We start from the raw sequence: 13,105 nt of genomic DNA on the forward strand, positions 1-13,105 counted from the left end.
TTAAGAATTAAAGTGCCAGGCTCTCCTCATCGCCCATCTATACCCCACTATAACTCCATTCTTTCCTATGGAAACGGAGAAAGGGATTTATCAGTACCAAAATCCTGTTTCTCTTTCATCCACTAGGGGACACTGGAGGTGCTTACGCTGGGGTATAGAGGCGTGGATAACTGGAGCCGGCACTTTAAATAATTTAGAAGTGTGAAGCTCCTCCCCCTCTCTGCCCCATCAGCCCTCAGTTTAGAAAATGTGCCTCATGGAGCTGGTCGCAATCTGCTGTGATCCAGCAGCACATATGTTTGTTATTTTCTTTTATTTAGGTTTATTTATTTTGTACACTTTTTACACTATATTAGGTACCCTTCGCCGCCTCTCTAATGGTGGGGTACGGGTACCTGGCGACCTGTCCTTATAGGAGGTAGGAAGGAGTGCACAGCGCTTATATGAAAAGCACTGACAGCTCCTTACCGCCACAGCACATTCTCAACAGGAAGAAGAGATGTGGTGAAGCTGCAGAGAGACTCCATGCGCAGGTGAGTCCCACCTGGGATCTCCTGCGGTGGGAGCCCACTTGCAAGAATTTCAAGTTCTACAGGAGGCTATCAGGTCTCTATTAGTGTCATCTGTGTTAGTTCCGGTTCCGGAGCATCAGCGAGGTATGGGGTTTTACTCAAGCCTGTTAGTAGTGCCCAGACCGGAGGGTGCGGTCATGGCCATCTTGAACCTCAAGTCCTTAAACCTGTATCTAAAGATGTATTGTTTCAAAATGGAATCTCTGCAGTCCGTTGTTGCGAGCTTGGAACCAGGGGAGTTCCTATTATCCCTGGATATCAGGGATACTTATCTCCATTTTCCCATGGGAACCACATGCATTTTGCCATATTGAAAGATCATATCCTCGGCTCCCCGCATATTCAACAAACTCATAGCAGTCATGATCTCGCCTTCGGTCATCAGGAGTGATCATAATCCATTATTTGGGCGATCTGTTGCTCAAGGCTCCATCAGTATCTCTTCTATCAGATCAATCATAGAGGTTAGTCCAGCTGGTCCTCAGACCAAAGAAGGTGTCAATGCTTCTTTGTCTGCGTCTCTTAGGAAAGATGGTAGCTGCTTTCGAGGCACTACAGTTCGGCTGGTTTCACTCCAGGGGTCAGGGTCTCATCTGCTTCTACAGCGACAGATCTGTCTGAGCCCGGTTACCAGAGTGGCCTTCTCTGGTGGACGCAATCCACCAATCTTTTAGCGGATGGAGAGCAGTAGTCCTCGATTACCACTTTCAGGTTCTAAGGTCCCCTCTAGAACAGAAGTGGTCCATAAAGGCGTTGGAACTCAGAGCGAACAATGCTCTGATAGGCAACAGAGTTTCTAAAGGGCTCATCCGGTAAGAGTTCAGTCCGACAGCGCGACTGCAGTCGTTTTCATCAACGGCCTGAGTCGCATGGCTATGCGAGAAGTAACTGAGATCATCCGGTGGGCCGAGAACCAGTAAGTAATCCTGTCGGCGGTATTCATCCCGGGTGTGGACAACTGGGAAGCAGATTACCTAAATCGACAGGATTTCCAGAATGGAAGCTTCATCCAGACGTGTTCAGCGCGCTGATACGTCGATGGGGATGTCCTCAGGTGAACCTCATGGCGTCACGACTGAATTGTCAGCTCCCAGTATACGTGTCAAGAACTCGAGATCCGCAGGCGGAAGCAGTAGCCGCTCTGACAAGTCAGTGGATCTACGACTTTATCTTTTTCCTCCGATTCCGCGTCTTCCTTGTCTTCTAAAAAGGGAATAAACAAGAGACAGCCTCTGTAATTCTCGTGGCTCAGAACTGGCCTCGGAGAAGTTGGTTCTCGGACCTTTGGTCCCTATTGACAGAAGATCCGTGGTCCTTTCCTATGCACCCGGATCCTCTACAGCAGGGTTTTTTGTTTTTTTCGTACACCCCAACTTAGCGCAACTGCGTTTAACGGGGTGGCTCTTTAAACCGATATCCTAAGACGCAGTGGCATCCCAGACGCGGTTATTCTTACCATGATACGTGCCAAGGAAGCCAGTTTCGGCTGCACATGATCATCGCTACTGGCATGCTTATATCTCATGGTGTTCCGGTCGGGGTCTTCTGTCTAGGATTTTTCGTTTATCCACGGTTTCTGCTTTTCCTTTTAGACAGGTCTGGATTCTGACCTTCGTCTAGGAACCTTAAAGGTGCAAGTCTCTGACCTTTCCATTTTCCTTTCAAAGGAAATTGGCCTTCTTTCCTGAGATGCTGACATTCTGTAAGGGGTCTTGCGAACGCAGCACCCTTTCGTACCTCCAATAGCTCCCTGGGATCTAAACTTAGTGCTTCTGTTTCTTCAGTCGCCCATGTTTGAACCTTTGGAGGATGTTGATCTTAAGTACCTGTCTTGGAAGACTGTCCTCCTCCTGGTTCTTGCTTTGACTTGTAGAGTTTCATAGTGTTCCCTCTAGCTCCGGCGGCAGGCAGGGCGCCGGAGCTAGAGAGGGCATTCTTGTGCGCGCGCCCGAAAAGGGGGCGTGGTTATGAAAAGGCGTGTCTATAAGACGCATCCCCTTTTCGTCATACTTGGGGGCGTGCTTGGCGCTTACGGACATGCCGGGCAGCCCCCAAGCTCTGCAGAAAGGGAGAATAGATGCCGGGCTCATGCGCCCGGCGTCTATTCTCCGGCGGTGACCGGATCACCGCATGTTTGTCCACCCGCGGGACACTGAGAACGGCTCCCGCAGGCTGTTAGGGCGGGGCGCTATTTGCCCTCCTCCTGGAGGGCAGGGTGCTTTTTGCCCTCCAGAAGGAGGGCAGGGTGCCGCGCCCCGCTAAAACAGCCTAGCGGGAACGCTAGTTTCAGAATGGGGGGCTATGTCTGATAAGCACCTTACCTTGTGTTTCATGCTGATAGGGCGGAACTCCGGACGGTAGCCGCTTTCCTTCCCAATATTGTGTCGGCTTTTCATATCTATCAGCCTATTGTGGTACCGTCGTTGGTGGAGGACTCTGGTGGTTCTTCTGCCTTGGATGTGGTTACGGCTCTCCATCGTCTAAGCAGACTTTGGCACATTGGATTCGGCTGACTATTCATCTGGCTTATGTTAGTGCCGACCGTCTGCCTCCTTCGTCCATTTCGGCTTATTCCACACGTTCTGTGGGTGCATCATGGGCGGCCGGTAGAGGAGCCTCCTCGTCACAATTGTGCTGTGCGGCCTCTTGGTCTACAGTTCACACGTTTGTCAAGTTTTACAAAGTGGATATGTTTCCTTCTTCGGCATCCCGGTTTGGCCGCCTAGTTCTGCAGGCGCCTCAAAGCGCTCCCGCCCGTGGGGAAAAAACTTTGGGACGTCCCCAGCGTAAGCACCTCCAGTGTCCCCTAGTGGATGAAGGAGAAAATGGGATTTTGGTATCTACCGGTAAATCCTTATCTCTGATTCCACAGGGGACACTGGATGCCCACCTCTGCGCTCTATGCCTGCCTGTTAGGCTTGTTCCGTATGTTGCATGATACAGTATTGTGTTCTTCTTCTCCCTTTTCTTACTCCGCTTGTTCTCATCTCCTCTCGGTCTTCATTTTCTAAACTGAGGGCTGATGCGGCATAGAGGGGGAGGAGCTTCACACTTCTAAATTATTTAAAGTGCCAGCTCCAGTTATCCACGCCTCTATACCCAAGCGTAAGCACCTCCAGTGTCCCCTGTGGAATCAGAGAAAAGGATTTACCGTTAGGTACCAAAATCCCATTTTTCTTGTGTCGCCAAATTATTGCATGTGAAGTTAGAAACTCTATATTCCCCTTTGTTTCACAATTACATATAGAATACAATTTCAGCGTAGTGACAATAAGATAGTCAGCTCTCCTTATGGATAAAATGGTTCTTCTACCAGAAAGATGCAGTCACAATACGCAAAAGAGAACTGGATAAAGGACAAGTCCCAGTGTACAGTTCCCCCTACGCCATGGCGGTCTGCAAACCTGAATCTGCTGCAGGATCACTGCAAGTTCTGTATTGTGCGTTTCGAAGTAGTCCTCCCTCCCCGTTAAAGTATTTCATATGTGCGGGCTGTCACCTGGCGGTGGGAATCTCCTTTTGGCATTTAAAGTGATTCTATTAGAAACACCATTTAGGTGCGATTCAAACTCACGAGGGATAATCAAATTGTATCACACTATAATATGTGTGTGTATGTATATATATATATATGTGTGTGTGTGTGTGTGTATATATATATATATATATATTTATTATATAGTGTGTGTTTTATGTATTTGAGCATTGGTAAATAGGTGTGTGAGGACTTGTTCAGAGAATGTAAAGTGCCCTACAAGAAAACAACAATATTCTAACTTATAAATGAGCAACTTGACAATGTACTAAATATGAATGTCAGCTGTGCAGCACTTGTAATCATGATTATGCTGAAACAAGGGCGGGGAAGACAATCCAATCCCTTCAAATAACATCGATCTGTGTTCTACAAAGGCCTGAAATAAATAACTGTACACAGAACCTACTCAACTTTAAGTAGCAAATGAAACCACACTATTGGGGAGGGGTAGGGGGAATTATCCACGATAACGTTTTGGGCTCAAATAACGTCTATCACATTTTTTTTACCTTCAGGCGATTCAATTAGCCTGTTTTTGTCCCCAAAAAAGTGTTCGGGCAATAACACAGAGGGGGTGATTCAGCAAAGGATGGAATTGCTAAACCGCACACTAGCAGCTTTGGAATTCCGTCCTTGCTATAATGCTGATGCCTCTGCGATCCCAGGGCTGTGACCAAGGTTGCGATGTTGGACGGTGTCTGCTTATGTAGGCTGACTTGCGAGGCCAGGAATCTGCGTCCATGGATGTAGGTCCTGGCCTTGCCACTCCCGGAAAATGGGCGACATGCCCCTGGTTCCCAGTAACCCAGGCCGTTCCTGCCTCCATACCGCCCCATAAACGCCTCTGCCTGGCAAAGCCTGAACAGTTCACGGACCTGTGTGTTCATTGCCTTTGCTGAGAAAATTGGATAATTATCGGGGAATTTCTATTGGAGCATGCTGAGGTCCCAAAAAAATCCCCAGTAAGTGCTGCAGGTGGCTGTGCTCTGAGGCTAATTTGAATAGCCCCCCTATATATTTTGCTGAATAATATGAAACTAGTTTGTAAAGGATGCAACATAAATGATTCCAAATGAAATGGACTCTTCCCAAAAAGTGATGCTGGGTCTACTCCTAAAGTGAGCAAATCCATTCCTAGTGCAGAGATGTAGCTCCTGGGATGAGTGCCCGGAACACTTCAATTGGCTGCACTCTAAATCCAAGACTAGAGGATTTCTGCACGCACCCTCCTAAGCTGTGAGTACAAAAGAGACTGAACAGCATTGTGCCCGCCACTTAAGTCGGAAAATGCAGAAGAGACAAGAACCCTACAGTGATCTAATGGATAACTAAAATAGGATATGCAAATTTTAATGTTGCGTAATTCCCATGTACATTTAAAGTCTGTATTACTGGACCCTTTATTTTATTAATTTTTTTATCCTGTTGACCTATTTTGAGCAGGCCTTTTCTTAGCTGTTAATTTTTTTAAGATCTTGTCTGCAGGAAATTGTAAAACATACTAAAGTTGGTTCAAAACATTCACCTGGGTCCAGACTGAAGTCATAGAACAGTGGTGGTAAACTTTGGGCCCTTCAGCTTTTGTGGGACTACATATCCCAGCATGCCCTGCCACACTTTTAGCATGCCCTAATAGCCAAACTGTGGCACTGCATGCTGGGATGTTAGTTCCACTGCAGCTGGAGGGCCCGAGTTTGACACCACTGTCCTAGAATAACCTAAAGCACATGCAAATCACTGTCTCTCAGCCCTTGTACCTTGTTAGAAAATAGGCTGCTTTTTATGTAATGGCTCTAAACTCGAGGCAATGTTTCATTATAGGGGTTGTGGATTTACCGGAGGAAAACAGAGAAGCCGCTTACAATGCTATAACACTGCCTGAAGAGTTCCATGATTTTGACCAACCATTGCCTGATCTTGAGTAAGTAATCTTGTGGCTTCTGGGGTAGGGGGGCTTCAGTCTTAGTGATCCCTGAGGGAACTGTAAATGGAAGAATACAATGTCAAGTGGAAAACCTTTACAGATTTATTATAATACGGTCATTGAGGAGCCTTTGGTGGAGCGTGCTGTAAAGAGTTCACGAAACACTGAGCGACCGTGGAGAATGTTACGCTCTAGGGCAGTCTTTCTCCATTGAGAATTTATGCGCTCATCCTACAGTGCTGCCCTTTCCCTCTCTAAACAGTCGTATTCTAAGCATCTCATCTCCTCCCAGTCCTCAAATCCCCAGTGTCTCCACCACCTTCAACTCCCTCCTCTGCCCACCCCCTCCTCAGCTTCCCTCCTTGCTCTTTGACTTTGATACCTACTCTGGCATCCTTCTCCCCTGTATCTGGAGAGGAAGTCGTGGCCCTCATCCGGTCCTCCCTTCACGTCTCCTCTGCTACCTCTCCATGTGAATGTTCCCATCTTGCCCACCTCATTCTCTCCCTCTCATCTGGCACAGTCCCTTCTGCATTCAAACATGCCCTCGTCTCCCCCATTCTTAAAAAAAAAAAAAAAAACTACCCTTGATCCTAACTCTCTCCAACTACCAACCCATCTCTCTCCTCCCTTTTTTTGCCTCCAATCTTCTTGTGTATTGTCTACAACCTTTCTTTCCTCCAACTCCCTCCTTGACCCTTTTTTCATTCTGGCTTCCATTCTCTCCACTCCACTGAAACTGCCCTCACTAAAGTCAGCAACAACCTCCTTGCTGCCAAGTCCAAGGGCCATTACTCTCTGCTCATTCTCCTTGACCTCTCTGATGCTTACAACACTATGGACCACCCTCTCCTGCTGCAAATCCTTCACTCCCTTGGTCTACGTGACACTGCCCTCTCCTGGCTGTCCTCCTACCTCTCTGACCGTTCCTTCTGTCTCCTCTTATGACTCCTCTATCACCCTCCTCCCACGTCCACTTATAGTAGAGGTTCCCCAAGGTTGTGTTTTTGGACCACTCCTATTCTCCCTCTATACGTCCTCTAGGTGAGCTAATCAGCTTTTTGACCTCCATTATCCTCCCTATGCTGATGATGCTTGGTTATACCTTTCCTCCTCTGACCTCTACCTCTCTCTCATCACTAGTATCTCCAACTGTCTCTGCTATATCTTCCTGGATGTCCCAGTAATTTCTTAAACTTAATATGTCTAAGACTGAGCTGATCATCTTCCCACCCTCCCACATAACCTCACTTCCCACTATTTCTTTATCAATTGGTGCCATAACTATCTCATCTAGCCCCAAAGTGCGCTGTCTTGGAGTTATCCTGGACTCCTCCCTCTCCTTCAAGCCACATATCCAGAATCTTTCGCAGTCCTGTCATTTCCATCTCAAAAATATTTCCAGGATCAGACCCTTTCTCACCCAGGATGCCACGAAGACCCTAATACACACTGGTCATCTCCAGATTGGACTACTGTAACCTCCTTAACTCCCATCTCTCGCCTCTCCAGTCCTCCTCAATGCTGCCGCTTGACTCCTCTCTCTCCAAATGCTCTACATCTGCCTCCCCTCTCCTGCAAGCCCTCCACTTGCTCCCCTTCCCCTTCAGAACCCAATTCAAGATTTTCACACTCGCTTACAAACCTGTCGTATTCCTCTCCCATTTACATCTGACCTCATCTCCCTTCACTCTCCTGCCAGCACTCTTCGTTCAACAAATGCATGCCGCCTTTCATACCAAATGATTACTTCCTCCCACCTCCAAGATTTTGCCCGTGCTGCTCCCCTCCTTTGGAACTCTCTCCCTCTCCCCATCAGACTCTGCACCTCTACAATCCTTCAAACGGGCTCTCAAGACCCACTACTTCATCAATGCTTTCCAGCTCTCATCCCAACTTTCTGCTCCATGCTCCTTCCTCCCGTCTTCCCCCATCTGTCACTCCTGTTTGTCTGACCCTCCCCTTTAGAATGTAAGCTCTTGCGAGCAGGGCCCTCTACCCTCTTGTGCTTCTCATTACTTTATTTTCATCTACTTCTTCTTACTCCCCACTAGGGCACCTAACACTTGGTTGCTTATTTGGGTGTTATGGAGGCCAATGTAGCAATATTATGTCCTTGTCCTGCATTGTATTTGTATTGTACTGTTGGTCACTTTTTTGGTTATGTACTTTGTAAGGCGCTTCTTAACACTTGTGGCGAAATAAACTCAGATTAACAAGATAACTGGCTGCAGAAGCCTAGCGGCAGCCTGGTCAGTGACTTCAGAGTCTTGCTCCTGTTCTATGGCTGGTTGGCAGCCTCGCTGGCACTTAGTGACTGTTGCAAACCCTTTTTTCTCTTTCTAAGCGACATTGACGTAGCACAGCAGTTCAGCTTGAACCAGAGTCGTGTAGAGGAGATCACTATGAGGGAAGAGGTTGGAAACATCAACATCCTGCAAGATAATGACTTTGGTGGGTACCAACTTTTTAATTTTGCAATCACAAGTTTGTATTCACTAAAATGTTTTTTTTTTTTTTTTTAATGGCATGTTCACACCATCTACAAAGCTCTAAACTAGCTTAATGCAGCTTTGTCTTATAACACCGTATCAGAAGTCTTCCAGACTTTCCTGTCATTGCGGAGTCTAGGTGTCGCTTTTTTTGGTCGGAGATATTCTGGTAAAAACACTAACCGCTTTAACCATGTTACAGGTGACTTTGGTATGGACGACCGAGAGATGATGCGGGAAGGCAGCGCATTTGAAGACGACATGTTGGTCAGTACCAGCGCCTCCAATCTCCTACTGGAGCCAGAGCAAAACGCCAGCCAGCTGAACGAGAAGAGCAACCACCTAGAGTACGACGAACAGTACAAAGATGACAATTTTGGAGAGGGAAATGATGGTGGAATTTTAGGTATGAGCCAAGGGTCACAGGTGATGTAAATATAGTGTCAGTCACTGACACCTGATGAGCTGTAGCAGAATGTACAGTATGCACTAGTAAGGTACTGGGTACCATTGCTTTCTGTTCCGGCTGTGCTGAAGTTCCTGCCCCAGTCACGTGTGGAGAACTATAGGCTGCTGTTTACATTTTTTTTTTTTTTTCCTCCTACTTGTGTGCAGAAGGATGTTATGTAACTTAAGGAATATTTAAATGTTTGATACTTGGACTTGCCAGTTTTTTGTACTAGTAATATGTGTCTTCTGCGACGTGACTAATCACACCTCCAGTAATGACATAATAAAGGTGTTTGTAACGTGTATTTATTTTTATTTTTTTTAGTGTTTTTCAAAGCCCACAGCTAGCAAGAAATGCATTACTACCATTACATGGAACGTGAGCTAGTTTGTGGCCTTAGGATGTATTAATGTTCATGACTGTCTCTATCTTTATAGATGATAAGCTTTTAAGCAATGATGGTGGGGGCATATTTGATGACCCACCTGCCCTACCGGTCGAAGGTGTTGCTTTACCAGAGCAGCCTGCCCACGATGATGATTTGGATGATGATAATGTATCAAGTGGATACTGTCCCTGTAAGCAAGTATATCCTTACATAATGTGTGTTCTGTCACTCTCCACTATTGTCTGCCTGTCTCCTTTATGTTGACTTTTCTGCTATATGTCTTTCGTAATCTTTTTTTTTAAAGATTTATGTATCTAAACTTTCCTGATCACTGTTTGTTTCAGTGGGCGGAGCAGATAGCCCGGATTCTGTAGATCCCGTTGAACCCCTTCCAACCATGACCGATCAGACTACTTTGGTTCCCAATGAAGAGGAGGCTTTTGCTCTTGAGCCTATTGACATTACAGGTGACTATCTTCATAAAGGCAACAAAGGCTTTGATGCCTGAGACATTTTCTGGTACATGAGAAGTGAATGTATTGCTCTGTGTGCTACATTAATCATGTACTGTTGTCTGAATGAAGACCACGCGTCCTAAATGTAATGAGATGCTTTTAAATGGTATTAAGATAATTGAAGGGCTCCTCTGTCTCACAATCGTCTAGTTAAGGAGACTAAAGCCAAGAGGAAGAGGAAACTCATCGTGGACAGCGTGAAGGAGTTGGACAGCAAAACTATCCGCGCCCAGCTGAGCGACTACTCCGACATTGTCACCACTTTGGACCTGGCACCTCCCACAAAGAAACTGATGATGTGGAAGGAGACGGGGGGTGTGGAGAAGCTCTTCTCTCTACCTGCCCAGCCTCTGTGGAACATCAGACTACTGAAGGTAATAGGGCTGTTTCTGCCCTGAACGTCAGCAGATGACAGGGCGGCTGTCTTTAATATAAAACAAAGGTGTTGTGTCCAGCGCTAACCTTCTATATTTCTGTAAATATAGAACTAATGTGGTGCAATGATCAATGTACACGATGCAAGTTTGTGTAAAACAATCGGTGTTTAATGGGATCAATAGGATGTAGTTAAAGGAGTCACAATGCTCCTATATGAATAGTAGACTAATAATGAACCAATAAATAAATACATAAATGTCCAGATTGTTGTGTGATAATATGGGATAGGCACTGGCTCTTATGGGTAGGTAAGAGAGCTCCTTTAGGGTGCCTCTTTCCGTAGGACACCAGTTGTCTATGTATCCCTATAGCCAAACTGAGTAATATCCCTATAATGTAGGGAATGTCTGAGTAGGGAGGCAATCGGGAAGCCGACTGCCTAAATACAGGCAGCCGGCTCCCCGACTGTCTTATCCCGGCAAGGGTGAAATGCCGGGCGTCTAGATGTAGACGCCTGCATTTCCCCGACGCCGGGAGACCGGCGCCCGGCATCACGATCGTAGTGATGCCGGGCGCCGCGGGGGGGGGGGTGGTTAGGTTTAGGGCCCCCGGGGGATTGCCTAACCCTAAGTCTCCCCCGGGTTAGGCTAGGGGGAGGGAGGGTTAGGCACCCCCACGGGAGACTTAGGTTTAGGCAGCGGGGAAGGGGGCGGTTAGGGTTAGGCACCCCTAAGGAGGGTTAGGGGGGTTAGGTTAGTGGATACTTGCCTATCCAAGATCGGGATTTCCAGCGCTGTCGGGCTTCCGCTGCGTCGCACTCTGCTTCTGTCGGGCTGCCGCTGACGGGAATCAAACCGCCGGCCATGCGGTCGACGGTATTTCATACCAATTCCTCTGAGTATTTGTTTACTCCTACACCTTGTAGCAGGTTACATGAGGTGACCCCTAATGAGGGGGGTCCCTTTCCGTATAGCACTATGTTCCTATGTCTCCCTATTATCACCAATGTGACAACCCGTGTGGCTGTGATGGTAGATGCAGTATCCAGCAAGCGTGTCTCAATGTAGAGTATGTCCTATGCAGGATAGTGTAGGGTGTGGGCATACCCTCAATGAGGGCTGACCTACCGTATGAGAGTATCATACGCTCCCTCACTGACAGATGGTAACACTGCAAGGTGGTGTGCTAGCTGATGTAGTGTGAGACGGGCGGCGTCCCACCCTTCTGTCCTTACCGTGGGCAGAGTATGGTCTCACTGATGCAGTGTCTCCAATCACCAACCCCTCCTCCACACGCGGCTCCCGGTCACCACTTCTCTGGGGTGCCTGTCTGCTGGGATTGATATCAAAATCCACAATGTGTGCATGCGCTGTTGATATGCTGATGCTGCTGCCCGAGTGCTTGCTGGTTGTGCTGGGTTGCTGTAATGAATCGCATGACTCTAATACTGCATACACACTGTCAGATCTGTTGTCAGATATGAACGATAATTGTAAAAATCGTTCATATCTTTGACATGTAGGGCATGCATCGACCAACGATGCGCGTTCCCGCAGGTCAGATAACGATATCTGACAGTCTGTGTTTGCAGTCAGATTTTGACGATTTCGTTCAATTTAATACTGTCAGAAATCGGTCACATCGTTGGTATAATCGTTTCAACGTTCATCTGACAACTCTGACCGTGTATGCACCATTAGTCCTATTTTTAATTTTGCTATGCGTCTAATAGTCCTAATAAACATTGTGTAAATACGAGCGATTATCTGGCTAGGTAAATGGAACGGGTTCTCTTTCATGCTTATATTCAACCAATTTGGTTTTTTACGTTGTAGCTCTTCACACGATGCCTGACACCCGTGGTTCCCGACGAGCTCAGGAAGAGGAGGAAAGGCGGCGAAGCTGACAACTTGGACGAGTTCCTTAAGGAGTTTGAGAACCCCGAGGTTCCAAGAGAGGAGATGAGGCAGCAAGATGTGATAGGTAAGCCTTTGCCACGGTTTGGTGCTAAATATATCCGAATGGAAACTTGGATGTCGAGTCACGCATGACCTTTTAAAATATGGTCTCTGAAATTTTTTTATTTTATTTATTCCAGTCCTTGATAAGTCCTAAAGTTTTTGTTGGAGAACAAGGAGCCTGCTAATTTTGGTGCACACCTGCCTAGAATGGAATTGGGGGGATAGTTAATTGTGGTGGTCAACTTTTTTATTTTATTTTTTCTTGTTTACACCTGTTCTCCTCCTACAGATCAGCCCATCTTGGAAGAAGCTAGCAGACTCCAGGAAACCTTGATGGAAGGTAGTAGGACTCAGCTGGATGAAACCGTGATGCCACCACCCCAGCAGCAAGGGGTTAAACGCGACTCCCAGCAAATGGAGCCGGAGCCGCTAATTCCGGTGAGTATGCTAGCTGAATGTTAATAGTATTAAAGTTTGTTTGCATTTGTACACTCTTTAATTATAGTGGGCAGGTCTCTAACAAGTTTTCAACGCACAGACCTTTAACCCCTAGGCTGTCGCATGGGAGGCCGGCTGGGTTTTCCCGGTTGTATCCCATGTGGCATTACCCTCCTGCTCTCAGTCCCTTGTTAATTAAAGAAGAAATACATTTCGCACATGTGCAGAACATGTTTACTCCTTTTCGTCCAACCTCCCCGGGTAGTGATGTAGCGTGCTCTGGCTGCCAACATCACTGCTGATTTAAACCCCAGCATGACTTGCATGAGGGGGACTGAAGTGTCACTGGGGGGCACTTGGGGTAGTGGTGTGATGCCTTGTAAAGGTCTATTGGCCCTGGGGGATGCAAAATGATGTGGCGCTACATGGGGGGGTTTAGATGTAACGC

General features: G+C 47.0%; 1 protein-coding gene across 1 annotated transcript in view; it reads left to right on the forward strand.

Moving 5' to 3' along the window:
* RAD21 (RAD21 cohesin complex component) overlaps nt 1–13,105 on the forward strand; it is a 46,177-nt gene that overhangs the window by 24,550 nt on the left and 8,522 nt on the right. Inside the window, exons 4-11 of the mRNA XM_088444372.1 lie at nt 5,932–6,031; nt 8,382–8,488; nt 8,729–8,932; nt 9,415–9,555; nt 9,710–9,832; nt 10,031–10,254; nt 12,094–12,241; nt 12,509–12,657. Of these exons, the coding sequence (XP_088300498.1) occupies nt 5,932–6,031; nt 8,382–8,488; nt 8,729–8,932; nt 9,415–9,555; nt 9,710–9,832; nt 10,031–10,254; nt 12,094–12,241; nt 12,509–12,657 (1,196 nt within the window). The remainder of the gene's footprint in view (nt 1–5,931; nt 6,032–8,381; nt 8,489–8,728; nt 8,933–9,414; nt 9,556–9,709; nt 9,833–10,030; nt 10,255–12,093; nt 12,242–12,508; nt 12,658–13,105) is intronic.

This window comes from Taudactylus pleione, unplaced genomic scaffold (assembly GCF_031769625.1).
Source record: "Taudactylus pleione unplaced genomic scaffold, aTauple2 ptg000360l, whole genome shotgun sequence".
In the NCBI taxonomy this organism is placed as follows: domain Eukaryota; kingdom Metazoa; phylum Chordata; class Amphibia; order Anura; family Myobatrachidae; genus Taudactylus; species Taudactylus pleione.